The sequence below is a fragment of the Homalodisca vitripennis genome, chromosome 6 (genome assembly GCF_021130785.1).
Source record: "Homalodisca vitripennis isolate AUS2020 chromosome 6, UT_GWSS_2.1, whole genome shotgun sequence".
Lineage (NCBI taxonomy): Eukaryota > Metazoa > Arthropoda > Insecta > Hemiptera > Cicadellidae > Homalodisca > Homalodisca vitripennis.
Window position 1 is genome coordinate 112858024 of NC_060212.1, and position 22115 is coordinate 112880138.

At 32.8% G+C, this 22115-nt stretch overlaps 1 protein-coding gene across 1 annotated transcript; it reads right to left on the bottom strand.

Annotated features, from left to right (window-relative positions):
- Positions 1-4841: 4841 nt before the first annotated feature.
- LOC124364740 (DNA polymerase eta) lies at positions 4842-21395 on the bottom strand. The gene is made up of 9 exons (XM_046820443.1): positions 21245-21395; positions 19797-19937; positions 18072-18206; positions 15511-15707; positions 12160-12329; positions 11215-11438; positions 10914-11103; positions 9836-10005; positions 4842-9263 (listed from the first exon to the last, which is right to left on the bottom strand). Exons 2-9 carry the CDS (start codon positions 19922-19924, stop codon positions 8027-8029), a joined length of 2451 nt encoding a protein of 816 aa, XP_046676399.1. The 5' UTR covers positions 19925-19937; positions 21245-21395; the 3' UTR covers positions 4842-8026.
- Positions 21396-22115: the final 720 nt, after the last annotated feature.

The window sequence follows — 22115 nt, forward strand, 5'->3', positions numbered from 1 at the left end:
TTGCTCTAAGAGCTCTCTTTTGTTGGCGTAAAATTTTGTCTAAATTTTTCTTTGTCGTTGCACCATATATACTAATTCCATAGGCTAAGTGTGAATGTACTAGTGAGAAATATATAGTCCGCAATGTCTGTATACTACAAATCTGCGACATCTGTCGGAGTGCATAGATACCAGAAGACATTTTATAAATTACGTGCTCAGTGTGTTTGTTCCATGACAGATTCTCGTCAATTATGAGTCATAAAGATTTTGTGTGCTCAACTTGGGATATATCATTATTATTTAAATTAATATCAAATTTGGGTGTTATTCTTGATTGTTGAGTGGAAAACGAAATGAAATTTGATTTAGTTGAATTTAAGAGTAATTGTTTGTTATCTAAATATTGTTTAACTAAATTTAGACTAATGTGAGAAGATATTTCTATATCTTCTTCTGAATTACCTGATATGGTGATGTTGGTTATCATCTGCAAACAAACAAATGCCACAGTCCTGCGGAACCACCTTAGGTAGTCCATTAATGTAACAGAGGAAAAGTAATGGGCTCAAAATGGATCCTTGAGGGACTCCGTATTTAATGGTTTTCTATTTCAGACTTACATTTTCTTATAATGTGACACCTGCTCGGTTTTAATTTAGATGATGTGTGTTCTATTTCCACGTATTGTTTCCTCTCTGTTAAATATGATTCAAACCATAATAATTCTCTATTTTGAATACCTAGATTGTTAAGAGAGATTAGAAGTTCTTGGTGTGAGACGCTATCAAATGCCCGTGTGAGATCCAAGAAATTCCAATTACCTTTTCACCCCTATCCACCGAGTTGATTATTGACTGAATAAAGTCAATGCCAGCGGTAGTAGTGGACTTTCCCGATCTAAAGCCATGTTGTTGCTTATCTAATAATTTATTGTTTTCTAAATAATTCACTAATTGAATATAAACTACTTTTTCAAATATTTTAGAAAACACAGGAAGAAGAGACACTGGCCTATAACATGAGGGTCATTTGGGTTACCTTTTTTGAAAATTGGGATTAATCTGGCAATCTTTAGTTGATTCGGAAAATAGCTTGAAATTAGAGATGAATTTATTAAGTGGACTAATGGCTGTAAAATGAATGGAAGAGATTGTTTTATTAGTTGTATAGTAACCTCATCATTTCCAGATAATGGTTTATTTTCAAAAGACATGACAATTTTTTTTTAAATGAGTTTCTGAAATCTGATTAAATCTAAAATCTATTATTTGTCGTATGAGCATGTGGAAAATTTAATTGTTTTTCATTTCTAGAAGGTAAATTGGGTAATACTGTTTTATCAACTACGTTTACAAAAAACTTATTTAAATATATTTCCAACCTGTATTGGATCACTTTACAACTTCCTTGTTTATATCTCTAAAAACTGTAATTTTTTTTTACAAACTGGTTTTTTATTTATTTCTGTTTTAAATTAATTGCCATGTTGATTTTGAAATGTTGCAAGAATATTAATCTTTTGATCAAAGTATTGCTTTTTTTCAATATATATAGCATTTTTCAATTCCTTTTTCATTTCTTTAACTTTTGATTTTAATTTTATATCCTTAAGTATCCTACAGTTTTTTCTAAGTCTATCAATTTACACTGCTTGTATTTAATTTCATCAGTTTATCCATTTACTTTTGTGATTTTCTTTTTTGGTGACTATCAATTTAGGAAAAATGTACTTCAAAATTATAACTAAAAAATAGAATAAAAACACATCATATATTTCATACGCACTGGTGCTTGGTAGACATCTGACCATGCCGTATTTGCTAGGCTGCTTAAGAATGACTTAATATTACTCTGTGTAAATTTTTCTAATATATTTATTTGTTACACTGTTCTGCCTTTCACCAAGATCTAAAATTTCAATTATCTGTGCATCATGGTCGGAAATGTGTGTTATGATGCCAGAGACTCTAGTTTTATTAGAAGGTAGATTTGTAATAATATTGTCAATTGCTGTTTGTGATTCTAAAGTGACCCTGGTTGGAAAAATCTATTTTGTAATGTAAGTTAAAACGATTTTGAAATACTATTGAATTTGTTGTAAACAGTATCCTTATTCAAAACATTAATGTTGAAATCTCCTACTAATACAATATTTTTGAATTTACTACACAAGATATTACACAAAACCTCCAACTTAGACAAAAAAGGATCAATGTAGCAATATTTAGGACTTCTGTAGAGACAGGCCAACACAAAAGAGTATGTGCCAACATGCACCTCCGTAAGACAACATTCAAACTCTTTCTCAGTCAACAGTGATTGTATAGAGGGAATTAAAAATGTATTGCATTTAATATAATTTCTAGCTAAAATCAGAGTACCTCCTCCAATAGAGGTAGCTCTAGAAAAATGTGAAATTTTGTTACAATTTGTAATATTTAAAACTTCAAGTTCTGAATATGTCATTTTGTGTTCTGTTAGGGCAATTATATCTGGTTGAATGGCTGCTATTACTTTTAATAGATTGATTCGTGATGGCAAATGCTGTACATTTTGGTGAAAAATAGAGAATTGCTTCTCCCACGTCCCAGAGGTACACTTGGACAACCCCAGTGCTAAGTCAGACCTGCCTCCACATTGTGCTCTGCTAAAAAAATTTCTCCATAATCAGAGCACTCAAGAAATTCATTTAGCACCACTTCACTAGACTCATCCGATGCGGCGTCGTTATCCTGATTGTGTAGTGTGTCTGTGGTCTGTTCAATTCGTGGACCGCTGGCCTGCTGGGTTGATCATCTGCCCATCCACTGCTTCATGGACTGTCTGGTCGGTAAACCACTGGCCTGCTGGGTTGATGGTCTGCCCATCCACTGTGTCTCTGGACTGTCTGGTCGGTAAACCACTGGCCTGCTGGGGTTGATGGTCTGCCCACCTGCTGTGTGATCATCGGTTAGTGGGCCACTGTCTCGCATGGCTGGTGAGTTGTTGTTGGTCCATCCAGCTGTTGAGTCATCAGACTGTCCGACCACAGAAGTGATGTCTTCAACTCTGTCAGGAATTGAGTCTTGTGTATTTTCAACTGTAGGCAACCCCGGGAAGACTGTGAGATCTTGTAGCCAATTTATACTCGTGCGATGCCCTAGTCACCAAAGTAACCGGATCTTTCCAAGCAGAGACGGACTCAAGTACTGCACATGTAGGAGCTTGTTTGCACTCAACAGTTGTATTTCCAGTTTCACTGGGAGAGTTCAGCTGGAGTTGTGTAAGTGGCAGGTCTGTTCTGATACTGCATTGAGATGAAATGTTGCAGGGATTTGATGAACTCTGAAGTGTGAATATCATTGAACAAGATTCTTTTAGCAGTAGGTTGTTCAAAGATGACAATCTTTACATTTGCTCCAGTGTTCAGTTGCTGCAAAATCCTCAACTGATATTTTGTCTCGGACGCATCCCATGGGGGAGCAGATCAGTTCCTTGAGATTTCTTTTTTTTAAATCCTCTTGGAGTTGTGCAAAAGCTTGAGCATAATTGTAAGATGTTGGCTTTGTATCATATTTCGGCTTTGTTACGAGGCCGTAAACCGTAGCTGAACCATCAGGTACTTGACATGTCAGGTGGCTGTTCACAAAATCAGAATGGGAAGGCCTTCCAAAATGTCTTTTTAAAAATGACTGCAACGCCTGCAGTCATATTTCGAGAATTGCTCACATCAGCTGAAATACAGTGAGAGAAGGCAGTGGTTTTGCATTTCCCGAATTGTTTGATTTCGTCCTCCATATTTTTATCTAGAATTGTGATGTGCTTTGTTTCCGGAATTGAGTATATTGCAGTTGAGTTTATCGCAGTTGAGCCTGTGTTAGTCCTTGAGATCAATTTGTTTATTTTATAACTTAAAAAAACTTTTTGCCTAAATAACTGAGATGTATTCCTGATGCATCATAACCACAGAAGTTAGGTTACCATAAACTTTGTGCAACATGGGTACTGAAAATCTTAATACAAAACCCATAAATATCAGTGTATGGCTGCTTCATTGACATTTTTGGACACTTGACGAAAAAGATGGTGACTCGCTGCTTGATCGAATCATTACAGGAGACAAGACTTGTGCAAAACATGTGAATTGCGAAAACAAATTAGAGTCTATGGAGTGGGGGCACACACAGTCCCCCTAAAAAACAAAGAAAATGCATGCAAACACTATCAGTGTGAAAGATTATGGCAACTGTATTTTTCCTGGGACAGGAAAGAAGTTCTTGTTGATTTCTTAGAACGTGGCACAACCATAAATTCTGCGAGGTATTGTGAACCCTTGCAAAAGTTAAGAAGAGCAATACAAAACAAGTGCAGAGGAAAGTTAAGTTCAAAACTTTTGTTTTTAAATGACAACGTCCAAACAAACATGGCAAATCGGACTCGTTTTCACACCCGCCTTACAGTTTGGACCTTGCACCCAGCGACTACCACCTGTTTCCAGCAAAGAAAACCTGGGTTACAACGCAGCGCTTTGTGGAACTGCGAGAGGGTGTGACTACCACCTGGTTAAAGTCTCAGACAGTAGAATTGTATAACACTGGAATTTCAAAATTAGTTCACCACTATGATAAATAAGTGCCTAAATTTCTATAGTGAGTATGTTGAAAAGTAATATTGTAGTATCTCTTTCAAATGTATATAACACAACTCTTTTCTTATACAGTTTTTTGTTTATGTCAAAACGTAATCTACTTTCTACATAGCCCTCATTAGTTATCTCTGTATTTATTTTTAGTAAAACATAGGTAGTTTGATACATTAGGACTTCATTTAGTGGAAAAATGTATTATAGAATAAATGAGGGGAAATTAAACTGCAAACAATGAGCTATAAAATCTTTTATTTTAAGGACGGAGGTGTAAAAATAGTGCACATTTAAAACAATAATAATAAAATAGTTATTTCAAGTTACTGTGAAACAAACTACTGTTAAAATGTACATTAACTACAAAAAATATTGATTTGGTTTTTATATCACATTTCCAATTAATTATTAACTTATTGATTATAGATTTCATACTATAATTATGATTATAATTATTTCATACTATAGTTTATGATTTATAATGAGTTCTACTTCTATTTCTATCCAACAATCATTGTTAAAACAACACAACAAATAGCATTAGAAATTAAAGAATAATATTTAAGTTGAAAATCACTTAAGATTGGAAACAATTATTTGAACCAACTTAATTTATCTTTTATAATGAGGAGTAAAATATAAGGTACATTTTGAATAAGTAATGTTGTATATAGGCATGAAGTGGCTTAGAAAGCTGTACAATCAGTTTCCCACGACTTGAGGAAAACACCTTGACATGTTTAGAAATATGTAGTGAATAAAAGGAGTAGATTCATCAGTTTCCCACCTGGTTATACGTATACTAGCAATAATAAGTCTTATCGCGTAATAACAGAGAGTCATTACCATTTAATTAGGTAGAGAAACAAACCACCCACGATTTCAATTTAGATTTTTGTATAGATTAAGGATATTGACTAACCTCATGTGGTCTGGAAATAACCCTCTTCTGTTACCCACATGTAAATCTCATGGTTTTATATTTGGACAGTATATAAACTAACTTTAACATGTGTTACAATCATGGTAAAATACGTCCAAAAATAAGAGACTAAGTAGCACATTGATGTCCAACTGTCTCCCTTAATATGTTTCATAAGATCCTCAGACAGGCAGAATAAGGCTTAAAGGGGATTTGTCTCTCCCATCTACAGACTAGCAAACTAGATCTACATAGTTTAAATTCAGTAAAATAAATCAAACATCCATAATATTAATCATGCCACTGAACTGAGAAACGCTTTATTAAAATTTAATTATATTACTGTTGTCTATTTGTTTGCTTATTTCTGTACAAATATCTGTAAATGTTAGGACACTGGATCTCGTTGTTTGTTGGTTTCTACGCTATGCATTTTATGCTAGTGTATTAACCCCTTAACGGTTTTTAATGTAATATTACGTTCATAATGGTTGCGTAAAAGTTTATAATTGACGTAATACTATGCATTGTTATGTTTCTGTTGTCTGACATTATATTGTGCAAGAAGCTTTTCTATTACGACCGTGAATCATGGAATTAGTAGCGTTTTATACTAGAAATCAACACTTCCACGACCCTGTCATGAATGTTTGCATCTTGTTGAGTTCGCTGTAGTCGCACAGTGCAGACAGGTACAGCGTGTTGTTGTATGTCACCCATCCTGGAGTATTTTATGGTTTTATTTTTAATGTTTATTGTACTATGGAAATATACTACGCACAAATAAACGAATGGCTTCATTTTAAGTGATGATGACACAAACACGGATAATGAAACAATATATAAAAAATAACAATTTGAAAAAGACAATAAAAATAACATAGTTTAAGATACAAAAGAAACCATTAAGGGGTTAAACTGGCTTAACTAGGACATATTTATACCACTTTGTGGTGAATTTATTAATCATATAATATATAAAGTTATTTAAATTTGACTAATTGTCTATGTAATCCATTGTGAAAAAGAGAAAAGATGTGATATATATATATATATATATATATATATATATAAGGATAAGAAATTGAAAGTTTGATTTTGATTTTTAATAAATCATGGACCTCACCGACAAGTTTTGTTGAACTTGGCGAGACCAAGACTATGTAAAACAACTGTTTAATAAATAAAATAAATAAATAAGCTACTATACTCTAACATACAAATTGTTAAGAATTACCAAACTTCTACGTCATACTCTTAAGCAGAGGTCTCCAAACTAAAGCCTGCAGATCAGTCAACAAAAATTAATTTTCTGTTAATAGCAAAGCGACAAAATAATTAGGTTGGCAACTCATTTCTATTAGTTAAAGCTTATATTTATAGAAATATTTATTTATATACATTATTATATTGTTAAACTTAAAAGTTATTTTATTGGCTCCTGGACATCCATAAGGTTGCCCAGATTTAAGTGACACATCGGTTTTTGCTGTGCCCAGTGGTAGGTTCAACTGGAAGGTATAAACCATCCAGAAGTAATCCCTGCGGAGACTTTGAAGATAAAAATGGTTTGTAAACTAATTATTTAGTTAATACCATTGTGTAACTAAGGGAGGGAATTCCAACTCAGTTTGCTGACTTTTGTGATGCATCAACAGCAGAAAAAAATACAGCTATTTCAAATTCCTAAAAGTTATCTTTAAAGTTTAAATTGAAAATACACCTCAGGAATTTATGAAAAATGCTGCCAAATAAAACTTGAAAGAGTACTAAAAGGAATGCTACAAAAAAGCAGATCCTCTAATTACAAGTAGGGTTTGAAATGTATTTCATAGTCTTGGTTTATTATTAACTAATTTAATTGATTTATAATTTATTACTAGCCGATTAGCAAAATGTAACACATTTTTCATTCAAGTCTTTACTGATGACTTCAAAGATCAAAATGCTTTCCTTAAATCCAATTATAGAGCAACCCTAATTTGATGAACACCTAATATATATTTTGGTGATAGCAATGTCATACTTCGAGCTAATTTGAATTGTTTGGCCAAACAACTGCAGAAATCTCTAACATATACAACAAGAATATTTTTGTAAATAAATATATGTATTTTGTATACAAATCTTGAATAGTTTTCTTTTTAAACCTAATGCATTGCCACAGTTACTGTAGAACTTGCAATTCTTGGTAATTAGTATACTTATTTAACTATATTGCCTTTCATGTGAATGTACTAGGCCTGCCTATCTTCTAAAATCATCCACTTTTGCCCAAAAAAAGTTTGGAGAACCCTGTTCGTAAGTATAAGATTTACTACGTTATGGAAACTGGGATCTTTTGATTAATAAATAAGTTATCCTAAATGAACAATTTCAACAAATTCTGTAATTTACATTGACTAATTAACAATAGAAAACCGATAAAATAATTTATTTTCATGCAATAATATATTAATATTTTTAATATTGCATTAATACTAGTACCTAAAATATATTAATCAACTCCTAGTAAAGAATGATACAATAGTCCTTGACTTTTTAGGAGGCAAGTTATCCTTTTTACTCGGCCTGCCTCGTTTTTTCTTATCGCTTATCACAGTCACGGTCTTGCTGGGTCTAATTTCATTAGACTCAGCAGTTCTCTGAGGGTGCTGAGGCTTGTTCAATTGTTCATGTAACTCCATAGCCATATGGTGGTCTAAATGTTCAGGCAGCTCATGTACGGGAATCGACTCTTTACAATATGAACACAAATCACACACTTCACTTTGCACTTCAGCCTCTTCGCGCACTTCTTCTGCTTCCAGCTCAAACAGATCTAAAGAGGTGGTATTGAACAGACCCTCTGGTTCTATCAAATCTTCATCTACTCTCTCGACTTTATTCTGATGTTCGACACACTTAGCAGAGCTACTTGCAATATTCTGCCCCCCGGGTGATGCATGAATGTCGGCAACAGTTTCAACTCTCGTAGGAGCGCATTCCGAATCGGTGGACAGTCGGGAATCATTACTCAGGAATTGTTTAAACTGAGCTTTACTATCTAACTTTGGACAACTGTTCTTCAGTGTTTTCATATTCGTTATTTTCCTTTGAATTGGTGATGGAAGAATTTCCATTACGCTGTCGTCAATATTTTCCAGATCTGGAAAGATCTCTGAGGGGCTTATCCATGTATCGTCTCTGTTGTTTTCTGGGACTTCTTCACTTTTCTCTGGAGCTATTAAATGATCCCTGGATGGGTAATCATTACTATCTTCATTCTTGATGTTTTCGGTATCATCACTGTTTACTTCTTTTTCCATATGTGTTAGATCACTTTGATTATTCTCCTGGTGTTTATGTCGTAAACTATCATGGGTTTCCATTTCTTGATTCCTACTTTGTTTTACAGGGCTATTATTGATTATTTTATTTGACCGATTTTTAAAATACTTTTCAAAAAACGAAACTTGGCCATTTATTTTGACACTGGTGTTGCTACAGCTTGGTGCAGGATCTGATGCTTCAGTTTGCCTGTTGTTTACATTATTTATAATAGGTCTACTGGTAGTTTGATTAGCTGTATTTTTATCAGTTGCTACTGACCCCAAGTTACATGTGTTAATGTTACCTCCCTTAATCACTGTTGTGGATGTAATGTTTTTGAAGAACTTATCAATTGAACTCTTTGAATTTCCTGAGTACTCCATGAATTTCCCAACAGATAAACCCAGGTACTTTAGTGGAGGTTGCCTGTAATAAAATAAAATAATTAGAAATCGGAATAAGTTTTTATATGATAGTTTAAAATATGTGGTAAATTCTTATCAGTAATACAAAGATTTTATTATTAAAGATAGTGGAAAGATGCTAAACAAAAAGAACTGCTTATTTCCTGGTAAAGTTTTATATTTTAAATTTTAACAACTCAACAAGAAAAATAAACAAACTAACTATTTGTTTGCTACAATTTAAAAACTATTCAATTCCAGGCTAGATTTGACCCTTCACTATTTTAAATTTACATTCAAATTCCGAAGTCTTAGACTATTGGTCACCTACTTTCCAAATGTTCAAGATTTAGCGAACAAACAAAGCAATTTGTAACATTTAATTAATTTCAATTTATGATATTAGTCAAGGAGATTTAATGCAGGTGTAATTTACAAAATGTTATGCAGCACCAAAGTAAATACGTCAAATGTCGGCAATAGTAAAACAACTGTTTAATCGGATACAAGATATCTTTGTTAAGTAAGAAAACAAAGCTTACTGAGCAAATAAACCACCTTCCAGGTACCACTAACTCAGTGTACGTAACTCACCAGACGTCGTCAGATTGAGAACTGTTATATCTGGTGAGAATATTGAACGCACAGCTCACAATCTTGTCAGCCTCATAGCTCGGAAGTGCCGTGGATCGGGACATAGATACGTCTTTGCCGTCTATCTCTTGGCTAAAGTGAATTGTCAACAGCTGTGCCTTTCTCTTGTTCTGTAAACAGTACAATTTTGCACTGTTAGTATATCACATTGTATATCTAAGCAAAGTTTGACCAGCTTAAATTTCCGATTGATCCTCTTTTACTGATTGATATTACTTATCTGCGATCAACAATACAAATAAATAAAAGATATTAATATGAAATCAATTTCTTTTGTAATATTTTAGTTTTTTTTTAAATAAAAAATAAAATTAGAATAAGAATTTAATTAATCTTCTAAGTGGAACTCATTATCACTTCTTGTTTTCGGTATGTTTTTCACATGTTGAATTATATCAGGTTTTAAACACAATTATTGTTACACAGTAATTGGCAGTTAAAGAAAAATAGACAAACCATTTATTTGCCTTGGAGATAGGACATCTAATTTTACAAAAATATTGTGGCTTGTTTAAGGCAAAATTTTTCACCATATTTCGTGTATTATCAAGTGTTCTTAAAAATAATATAAACACTAGGTAGTTCGTCTGCTACAGGATTATTATTCTCCTGCTGACAAGTAACTTAATCCGCACTCAGTGGGACACATGCGATAAAACAAGTCAATCCGCTAATAGTAACAGCACGTTAATCAACGGTTATTGGAAACTCTCCTATTGGTGGATAACAGTTGTTACCACTATTAGAGTAAAAAATATTGAAAATAATGTTTGAATTATACCTAGTGGTTATAGATTTTGATTAATATTTTACTAAATAAAACTTTGAGGTATTTTAATATTTATTAGATAGAAAAGTTTTTAATGAACACTTAATTAATTAAAACAATTGATACCTTGTGAATTGATATAAATGAAGAGTGTAGTATGAAATTAAACACATTACAAAACTATATATTCTGTAAAAAAAACATTAACAAATAATTTCAATGAATGTAAACCATGTAAAGAATATTTACCAATTGTATATCCTCTTGAAGTCTTTCAGCCATTTCTTCAACCAGTTCCATTAGCCAGTGAGTCACTTTCTTTTTGGAATTGAGTGCCGTTTTACCAGGAAAATTCTTACAGCAGCCAATACTCTTGGAGATCAGTCGGGGGGTCACAGGGTCAAGGTCAATGCCCCTGGCAATGTTATACAGCCAAGTTCTGGGTGACAATAAAATATGGCAATAGATAACAACATAAATTTCAATAAAAAATACACTTTTATATATAATTTACATTTTAGAAATAAACTAACTGAAATAATTATCTCACCCAGTCTTCTCATCGTATTTATTTTGCAGCTGTTTTTCTGTGAAGTTTGTTAGCTCCCCCATGTGTGTAATGCCCAGTGTTTCCACCACATCGTTACCGAATTTCCCTCCGAGGTTTCGGACTTTCTTGACTGGCAGAGTGCGATACAGCTCAGCCACACTGGACATTGGCAACACTGTCTGTCGGTTGGGCTTGTGCAGTCCACACACCAGCTTTGCAAGAATCTGTTGAGCCAATTTGTAAAAATTTAGATTTATACAATTAACATTTGAAAATTACTAAAACATGTTTAAACGTTCCCTAACCTTTATCATTAACTGGTTGTTTCTAAATATACAGATTATTTCCAAAAAATGTTTCAATTATCAATCCTTTTAAGGTTGACACTTTTTTAGTGATGTGAGGGTGTATACCTCTTTTATGCTTTTTGAAATTATATCTGCTCTTTTTTCTGGAGCCACCAGCAGCTGTGCTGATAAGACTACATACAGCACAGTTCTTCTCCAGATTCCCACGTAATTTTTACATTCCATATATATTTTGATCACAATCTTCTCCTCCGTTCATATGACAAAGCAGTACAGGTTAACCAACATCTCGGAAAATAGTTGTTGATGTCAGAATAACAACTGCATAAAGGTTATAAAAAATTAAGTCAAACTGATTTTTATATTGCATTTATGATTTGCTACAAGAATCTCGAGTTTCACAGCATTTGGAACTATAGCTAGCCTTTAATATAAAAAAGTTGATGGATGTCTATTACGGCTCTGAACGTCAATTTGGCAGCTGTTGACCCTAAAAGGGTTAAGACCCGGATTTATAAAGGTTTTTAACCTTTAAACAAATTCAATATGGCAGATCTAAGATGCTGGCTGAAAATATAAACTTAATCAAAATGAAGTATTTACAATTTTGCTTCATTACTTCATTTCCAGCAGGTACCTTGTTATGAGAAATGCCTGCAGAGCAGCGGAAGCCAGTCCTGTCAAAGACGGCCGCTCTCATCTCCTCCACGAGAGCTGCTGAGGTGGCAAGCCTGTGCAATGAAGGGTCACAGAGTTCACTGGAGTAAACTTCCTGCAGCCATGTTGTCAATCCCCTCTCTCGCTCATCTGTGAGCAGAATTAAATACCAGTTATTTGCAGGTTATGTAAAAAGTAACTCAACATGGTTATTCTAATTGTTACAATATTGAAATGTGACCTGCATCTAAACTTTTCTTCATTGTTCTATAGGTACTGTATTGTCATTCTGCAGAAGTCGGCCTGGTGACAAGACTTTGAATGTGACAGTTTGACAGTTCTATTGACAGTTCTTGCAATAAATATTTTGAATGCTCTTAATAGAATATTAGGGTTGCAGTTTGTCTAAAATATTTGCCCTTTCTGTAACTTCTCAATTTGTAGCTGCTGGGATCACTTTTCTTCTCTAGTTGTTTCCGGTACACTCAGGTTTCTGATAATCAGGGTTATATTATAATACTAACTTTTCGAGGACTGACAAAACCTCATTGAAATCTCTTAACCCTTTCAGGGCCAGGACCAAATATGAGATGTTGCAAAATTTTTTCACATATCATGTCCCCTTGTGACTAGTCAAAAGTGCCGGGCTAAAATTGGCGATTTTGCAGTCTCTTAGTTTAAAATTTATAACTTTTCATAAAAATTAGAGAATGACCTAAAAGTTGCACCAAATTACTCGTATAGATATATACTATCAACAAAAAAATATATAGATGTAGTTTTAAGTAATTTAAATTTTTCTAAAAAATAATGTTTTAACGGATTACATAAAAAAAATTTATTTTTTTATTTTTTTTGTAAATAACTAAAAAAGGAAAAATAATTTTACTGTGGGAAGCTATGTTATTATATTGTACATTTAGAAAGGAACAACCATACAAAATTTTGTGTTATTTCTCTCATAAATAAATTTTTTATGACAAATTTTGTATAAATACGCATAATTGTACTTCGCAAAATTTTATAAATGATAACGCAACTACTGACTCTTACACTGCAAGAAACTTAAAATAAATATTCACATTATGGATGTACCGGTAAACAGATCATTGTAGGATCCATAAACAGTTTCAATACAGTTAAAAACACTATTTACCAAGAAATATTTACACAATTTTATTTGAAATTTATTTACACTTTTTCTATTTACAAATATGCTACTTAAAATTTCACTCCCGTGAGATCGCAAATTGTCAGTCATTGTAACTACTACACACAATAGCTAAGCAGGTAACTACTAACACTACTAATATTTACAACCACAAAATAAAATAATGAAGAAGAATCCAGCATACAATGGTACGATTACACTAAAGCATAAAGAATTAACAATAATAGATCGAGTCAGCTGATAATGTCACGTGACAATTACGAAATAAAAATGCATGGACCTCCAAAATAAAAATGATATTCATATTAATTATCTACGAATATACCAGGGAATAAAAAAACATAAAACTTTAATCATTTGACATCGTATTTATTTAAGAAAACGACGAATATCAAGGCGGCAATATATTGCCGCCTGGCGCTTTTCAGACGCGATCTATGGCGGCAATATATTGCCGCCTGGCACGGAAAGGGTTAAAGTGGAATTCAATAATAAGTAGTAATAAGTTATTGAAGAAAATCCAAAGAATAAGGAATCAGATATTGTTAAGACATTTAGATTATATTATCTCCATATAATCATAATCATTAAGAAGAGAGAGAAGTATGTGACTGATGGCTACCAATACTATGAACATGAGACAAGGTTAAATCATATGTAAAGTAGAGGTCAAGCTCTGAGATATTTGTTACAGAGAGGTTCTCATTCGATTTTAAAAAGCTCTTTTGAAGCGAAAATAAACTGCATTTACACTCACTAAAAAAAATCTTGTTTCAGAATTTCTCAAAATTTTCTTGGAAATTCATTATACTATAGGTAAACCGCTTACAAAAAAAACCCTTGGTTGATTTGAGTTCATGCAGGGTGGGGTAAATACCCCTCCGCCACCCCTCCAAGTATTCCCACCACTGCTCGGCACTCACTCTTGATCAGCTGACTAATCCAGCTCTGTCGGTATCGTTCACTGCTGCGACCCGTTCAGTTGAACCGGTCAGTACAGGGTTACTGAACCTTCCCGCTAGAGCGTGTTATACTGGTCATCGTGTTGACTGAACATAATGAACGAATGCACGATTGGATGTAATGACCGAGAGAATGATCTTCTAATAAAAAGTATTCGAATAGAGGAAGAAACAGCATATCGTACAGTGAACGGATAGATGTATAACAATAAATGTATTATTTCAGGAATCTATTAAATGCAAATATATCTATTAAAACTTATTTAAAAAATGTAATTGTAAGTTACCAGATACACTGCTAAATATTTTAAATGTTAATACTTATAATAAATGGACTTGGTTGATTGATATGCCCTTGATTTATCATAAGTAAGGTTATTCCTTGCAAATGGGGAGACTCCCTAGTCCCCCTATTGAGTTATACGATTACGGTCTTATTCTTAATTGGTTAGCAGTGAACAAAAGTAAAGACTGAACAATTTTGAGAACCTAGTGTAACCTAATGCATAAACTCTATATTTTTGTAGTTATTTCCATATGATGTTAAGCTATTTTTCATGGATAAGAGTTTATAAATGAACTTAATAATAATATTATAAGTTTTAACGATCATTAAAAATAATATATCTGGTTTGAAAAGAATATCAACAAACTTATTCAGTTGGCAGGAAAAAGTGAACGGAACGTTTTAGGTGAACGGGTCTTTTGAAACACTGATCTGGATCACTTGTTCACTTGACTGACCCGTTTGAGTTGAACGACACATCTCTAATGGCCACTGCCACTGCACGGCTAACCTTAAAACAAAATGCAAGCTACCTGGATACATCTATGGCTACATTAATCTATTCAATTAATATTTTACGCTTAGACTGCGACGCTTGTATAAGCCTACACATAAAATATATAGTTATAGAACAGGTAAAGTAGCTGCAGTGTATACAAAACTGTGTGAGCGAGACACGATCCACACAGCTGATAAACAGATACAAGAAGGTGCTGGTCCCACTCCCCACCCAACTTCCCGCCGGAGGGGGCCCCTCCTGTGCGGTACTGCTCAGAAATTTGCTTCTACGCAGGTTTCTTTAATAGCGGTTGACCTATAGGAAACTATTTTTATTTAACAAAGGTACTAGACCTATCTAGAATTCCATAAAAAAACATAAATATTTTTAAAAACCAGAATCTCAGTACATACCTTCATTGTTATCTTCTGGTGAATAACCGACGACAAAGGTATTTTCCAATTGAGACAGTGATACTTTGACTTTATTGGCAAGTCGTTTCTCTACCGCCTCCGTGAGATCTATGAAAGCCTCGTCCACGCTCGCTCGCTGCACACATTCGCTGAACTCGCAGATTACTTTGATAACCTCTCTTCCAGCATCTCGGTACCTGTCGGATGACAATTTCACCAATCACTTTAAATGTTCGACTGACAGTACTAAACCCACAGAATGATGCATTAGCATATGTATATGACCTTGCACAGCAAAATTGACATAAATATTAAAAAAAAAAAAAAATGCTAGATGGTAAATATGCATTTACCAGAGCGTTCGTTTTCAAACTTTTTTACATATATTAACTCAAAAATGTAAATTTTTGTTTTTCTTATTTTAAGTTTCTCTTACTGTAGCTTGTACATAACTTGAGATAGTCACACTTCTTGGCAATATACTTCAAATATACAAAATGTACATAGTTTTGTCGTGAAAAAAGAAAAAATAGAAAAACATATACACTTATTGACAACACAAAAACAGTTTTTGTTATAACAATTGAAAGTACTACTTTCTTTTAGTCATCATCACTAGAATCAGGTTTCTTTCACTTTCCTATCCCTAGGATAGGGATTACAAATTCAGGGAAGAGAAAGAAACTTATGGTATTATGTAAGATGGATACGACAGATGCAACTAGGACGTCAGAAAACATTTACCGTACTTTAATACTTGAGTTATCAACGCAAAAAACACAAATTTTTTAGTTTTCCCCAGGTAAATATGTAAGTAAATGAGCAACACCACTCATATTATTTGGGTTGTGTGCTGCATCTTCCTTGTTAACCAAAAAAACCCATTTTATAGCAAAACAATTGGCCATAAACAACTACATAAAAGTTTAGCAACACTCGCAACAATAAACGACAAAACTGAGAAAGGCATCAAACACGCATTGAGTCGCGTAGTAGATCAGCTGTGTTGGTCTTTAGTGAGATCATAACACGTAGTATTACGAATATAAACTATATGAAATTAATTTTCATTTATGAACATTCCTCAGTCCATTGCTGCAAGTGTATTTTGCTATGTAATTTAAGCGGTTCTGCTGAATTATAATGGAAGGTTGACAAATGGCTGAGCCATTTTTATCAGTTTCCAAGCCGGTACAAATGAGAACTTCTGTGCTGTTAATCATCAGCTGGAGGTTTAAGTAACCAAAAATATAACGGGACATTTTTAAATTTATTATTTAATTAATATAAATTATAGTTCAAAACTTTGAAGAGACAATATTAACATTTCTTAATAAATATACATTATGAAACAACAAAAATTATAAGTAGAAAAATCCACAAAAATCAATACTGAACACTTCAATCAATTAATTAATACTTAATGTAATTTCACAACTGTCTGTAGTATAGCAGCAATGTGCATTAAATTAAATGAAAAAATCAAAACAATACAGAAAAATTAATCACATCTGAAACAAAAAGGAATTAATCCTATTTGGATCACTTGAATTTAAGAATAACCATAATAACTACAATGATGTATTAATTTGAAAATGATACATCACCAGTTTCAAGTCTATTGCAATTGTATTAAAGTTTGCAGGGGGGGGGGTACTTTTTTTTACTATAGAATATAAATATAAATAATCAATTTTGTAAAATGTTCAATATTGCCAAAACAAGGCTAGTTTAAAAACAAATTTTGGTGTTTATAAAACTGTTTTGGAGGATATGAGGATGATTTGGAGGGACAGATAGTTTTGAAAATTCATACTGTGTACTTTGGGAATTATTTTAAATACTACCAATATTTTAAATTTTTGTTCATGGGGCTTGATTACTATTTTGGTGGAAAAGCCTCAACTTTTATTTTTGTATTTATTATATTTCTTTAACAAAAGGGAGGCCAGTTCCCTTTAAACCCTAGCCTGCTCGTCCTCATTGGCCACTGTCTTGTGCGAGCATCTCACCAAACAAAATAACGGTGAAAATCGGTAAGGTACAAAGTTGATGGGACTGATAAAAAGTGTTACGGTCACAGACAGGATTTGAACCTGCACTATCTCTAACTCAGATCCAATGTCTGACATCTTACATGGTCATCAACAATTCCTTATTTTAATCCTTAGGTCATTAAGCAATATGAATAATGTCAAAGTAATCCATTACAATTAAATTTACTTGTGAAGAAAATAACATCTTTGTTCCAAAAAGTAAGATTTTTTTATAACAAGTCAACAGTTTTACAGATGGCTAAATACCCGTCAGAGTTGCATGGCAATACAACGTAAAACAGTTAATCTTTTTTAGTGGTTATAATGCCCCTGCATTCCTGATCAGAATTAACCAACAAACCAAAATGGACAATACTACCAACAAAATCCACTTTTGAAAAATAACGTTTTTAAATTCTAATTCTATGACGAATTACAGATGTACAGAAATTTGACTTTTTTATAAATATATAGTTTAATATTTCTATGCTTCTCAACTATTCATACAAAGTTACAGCTACTTACTTTGTTAGATCCGCCTTTCCTCTGACTGACGGTACACTGACTAGCTGTATTTCAGGGCAGTGTTTTTTTGCTTCTTCGCCTCTCATGTGTCTAGTGACTCCCTTATCTCTGGCCTCATAGTTTACTGCAATTATCCTGCAGGAAACAAAATTTGTGTTAGCCTTACACAATTGGTACTTCTCATTTGAATCTCTGCCTGATACTTTAACAGTTTAATACAAGAAAAATTACCAAGAAAAATCGCATATGGGAAGATATTTAAATGTTTCCCTACTTCCCTTTTCTACATTTCTTCAGCCATCAACACCAAACTGTTGAATTTAATTTTTATTAGTAACTACTTTACTTTGGTATAAGTTGATATTCTCATCTATCATCCTATGTGTCTTGATTATCTAAGTTATATAAAAATGAATGTTTGTGTGTTTGTCCTTTTTGGAATCACAAAATATTAGACAGTCCATTATGAACATTTGTATGTATACGTATTTTTCCACGGAGAAGGTGGAAGAATATGGGCATCAAGCTATGCCCATTGATGTAACTCACTACCAAGCGGCGCTGCAAAAGATAAAAGGTTTCAAAGCGCCTGCACACTATAAACTGCAATTACGAGACAGTTATGTATATTACATAGCCAAACACTATTTGAAGGCGCTAAGTTATTATGTATATTTGTCATTAAGATACATTTCTGATTGAACTTAAAGTTTGAGTGTTAGACCACTTTATAATAAAGTACATGTACGTGCACAATGGCTATAAACATAAACATGTTTTCTTGATTGTGGCAACAAGGCAAACTCTACATTGGCGTTGTAAATATAATTCAATTAAACCAGAAGTTCACATACATGGGCAAAGCTTACGAAAAGCGTGCAAAGCCGCGGGAAACAGCTAGTTACCAATAAAATAATAGAACACTTGTGTATGCCAAAGAAAAATTATGAATTACTTTGCCAAAAATAACCCATTTACTGTATGTCTGATTTTTTGGATTTTGAAAAACTACATACAAACTGTTAGTTTCCAAAATATTTAACATCGGTAGTTTACAAATCAACTGCCAGTGTCCAATATTTTGGACATTTGCAAAAAAATTATATAATATATTTTTAGTCACTTTAGCAGTAGGCCTATGTTATTTAAAGTAAGAACAGCATTTGAAACTTTATACACAGATAACTATTTTATAGTAACAGTTTATTAGATGCTTGAGTTATTTTAGTACACTAAGTTGCTATCCTCCTTTCTCTTGCTAAATGTTTGAAATTTTGAAAATATGTTAATAACTGTTAAATGAACTATACTTATTAAAGTTTTAAATACAACAATAATATATACTGTACATAGATAATAATATATAGAAACAAAATCGTTCTAGCGAGTATCTGATGCTACCTACATCAGTCTCATCATAATTACTATCATTGTTTGACTCCTTTATATAAATATATTTAATGGAAACAAAGACAAAAATGTATTATATATAGTTGTTGTGAATGGTAAATTTGATTACCATTCAGTTTTCAGTGGTCTATTCCCCAAAATGGTGGTGGAAATCTAAAAATATCACACCAGCATTATACCAATGGCTAGTCTGGAACAGGTAAATTACTTGCCGTTGATATATCCCCTGCCGGTCTTAATAAATAGGACCTCTAAGCATATTTCCATTAAGCACTTTGTACACAGCTCCATTCTACAGTAAAATATTGAGCTTACCCGCCACCCTTCCACTGATTGTACTGCACCACGGCCATTGGTTTACCCTTTAATGTGGGGTTAAGCCTAGCCTCCACTTGGCAGTAGAAGCAGTCCATATCGATCAAGGCAACCAGGCGGTCGTTCATCCTGGTTTAACGGCTGAAACATAAAATAATTGTTTCAATAAACTTTTACACCAACATTAACCTTTCCTCAAGGTGAAAGGACTATGTACTTCTAACCACATAGAAAAATGTATCACTCCTAAATCAATATTTCTGTACTAATAAAATATATAATACACAATTTGAATTAATACTTACTGCAGTGTTATTAGAAATACTACACATTGATCAGAGAATGTCCCTTCGATACTCTGCTATACATATAGATAAATATGGATAGCCACATCCCAAATAGATATTAAAATTTAATCAGGGAACAAATCAACTAAAAATAGGTCTTCTCTCCCATCAAATGTTAGTCTTGTGAATGCTGCAGATTCTCTACATGTTTCGGCACAATGGTGTAATTACCAGGGAAGTAGTAGTAAAAATTATATCAATTAGCTAGCCGGTGCCGTCATCAAATCATTTAAAAATTTACACAAAGTTTACAAACATATTCATATGTTCCCAAACACTCTGAAGTTGATTACCTCACCACAGTCAGTTAATCTTATTTTCAGATAGGGGAGTTTACTGGCGGTGTCAACAATCTTATAAGATATAACTTAAAAGAAGCTATTGTTGCACATTAATAGTAAAAAGCTAACCAATGGCTGTGCTACTATCTTTCTTAGTTCATTCACAATGGATATTGATGGACATCTATGCTGTCAGTCGGCTGAAGTAGAATTAGTGGCCATCACGGCAATCGTATCTCAATATTTCTGATTATTAGAACAACCGAACAATAAAAGATCAAAATATCAAACCAAATTATATTATAGGTATTTCAAATTATAGTAAAGTTCTGCTATGTTTTTCTATTTGGAAAAGGAATTATTTATTCATCAATTAAAAACGATCTAATCTTATTAAATATAACGTACAAAGCAGTATAAAACTTATTATTTTGAAAGATTAACATGTCTGACAGCTTGTGACACAAATAACGCATGTTGAATTAATTTTAAACAATATTAGGTAGTTTGATATTATTGAGAGGCTACTATTTTTGAAAGAGTTTTTATTACCTTTCATTGTGCAACTTGTTAAATATTTTCAAGTGAGATGATTATTTGATTTATCAACACAGCATTTCTAAGTGATAAGAACTAATATAAATTGATGCAACTCATATAAAACAAATTAATATAAACATAAATCTAGATAAAAGAATTTGAGGTTACATGTTTTGTATTAGGAACTATAATTGCTTATATAGGCTAGCTCTAAGTAAAACCTACATAAATGTTTACAATATTATTAATAAAATTTTTAAAATAAAAGCAGAATGTATACCTTTATTACAAGACAAACTTTAAAAATCAAATATTCCACTTCAAATTCAATAATTCTTGTTTGGAAATTCCGCCTAACAGAAGTGACAGTCTTCTAGATTCTAACCTCAACCGATACCGAACAACAAACATCATGTGCTGCTGACCGCACTTCACAGCATTATTTTCTGTTGCTATTTTTTTCTTTTTTTTATAAGCCTCAGCTTTAAGCTATGCTGGCTTCATTGTACACTGATATTTATTTGCAAAGTACACTATCAATCGTGTCTATGCCTGATTGGACCTCCCCGGGATTTGAACCCGTGATCTCTCAGTTAGAGAGCCGAGCCTATATCCATTAGTCTACGGAGGAGGACTTATGTTGCTAATTATTGGCATGCTACGGGTTGACATTTTCCTTGCAGCCACTTTTTGTGAACTGCTTTCTGGTTGTTATGAAAGTTACAATTTCTTATTATTAAAAACTACATTTTATGGTTAAACGGGATTACAAGTAATTGTGACTGCATGTTTTACGTACATTACGTTATTAATTAATTTTTAATCTCATAGAAAATATTATCTTTCATTTTTATAGTTTAAAAATACTATTTCACTTATTCCCTTGAATTTTTAAAACATATATTGAAAAGTATAGTATTTTTTATCATTTAAATTTGTTATACGTATGAATTAAGATATATTTGATAAAACGCTGTCTTATTGTTTAAATTTGGTTTATTAAAAAAAGAAAGTTGGAAATAAATTGAATTTTTAAAAGCTAGGTACTTTCAAAGTTTATTTCTGAACTGTGAAGAAAATATCAAGGCTAGATTTGGAAGCAACTCCCCAAGAAGTGATCCCAAATATAAAAAGAGCTCTTCATTTCTTGA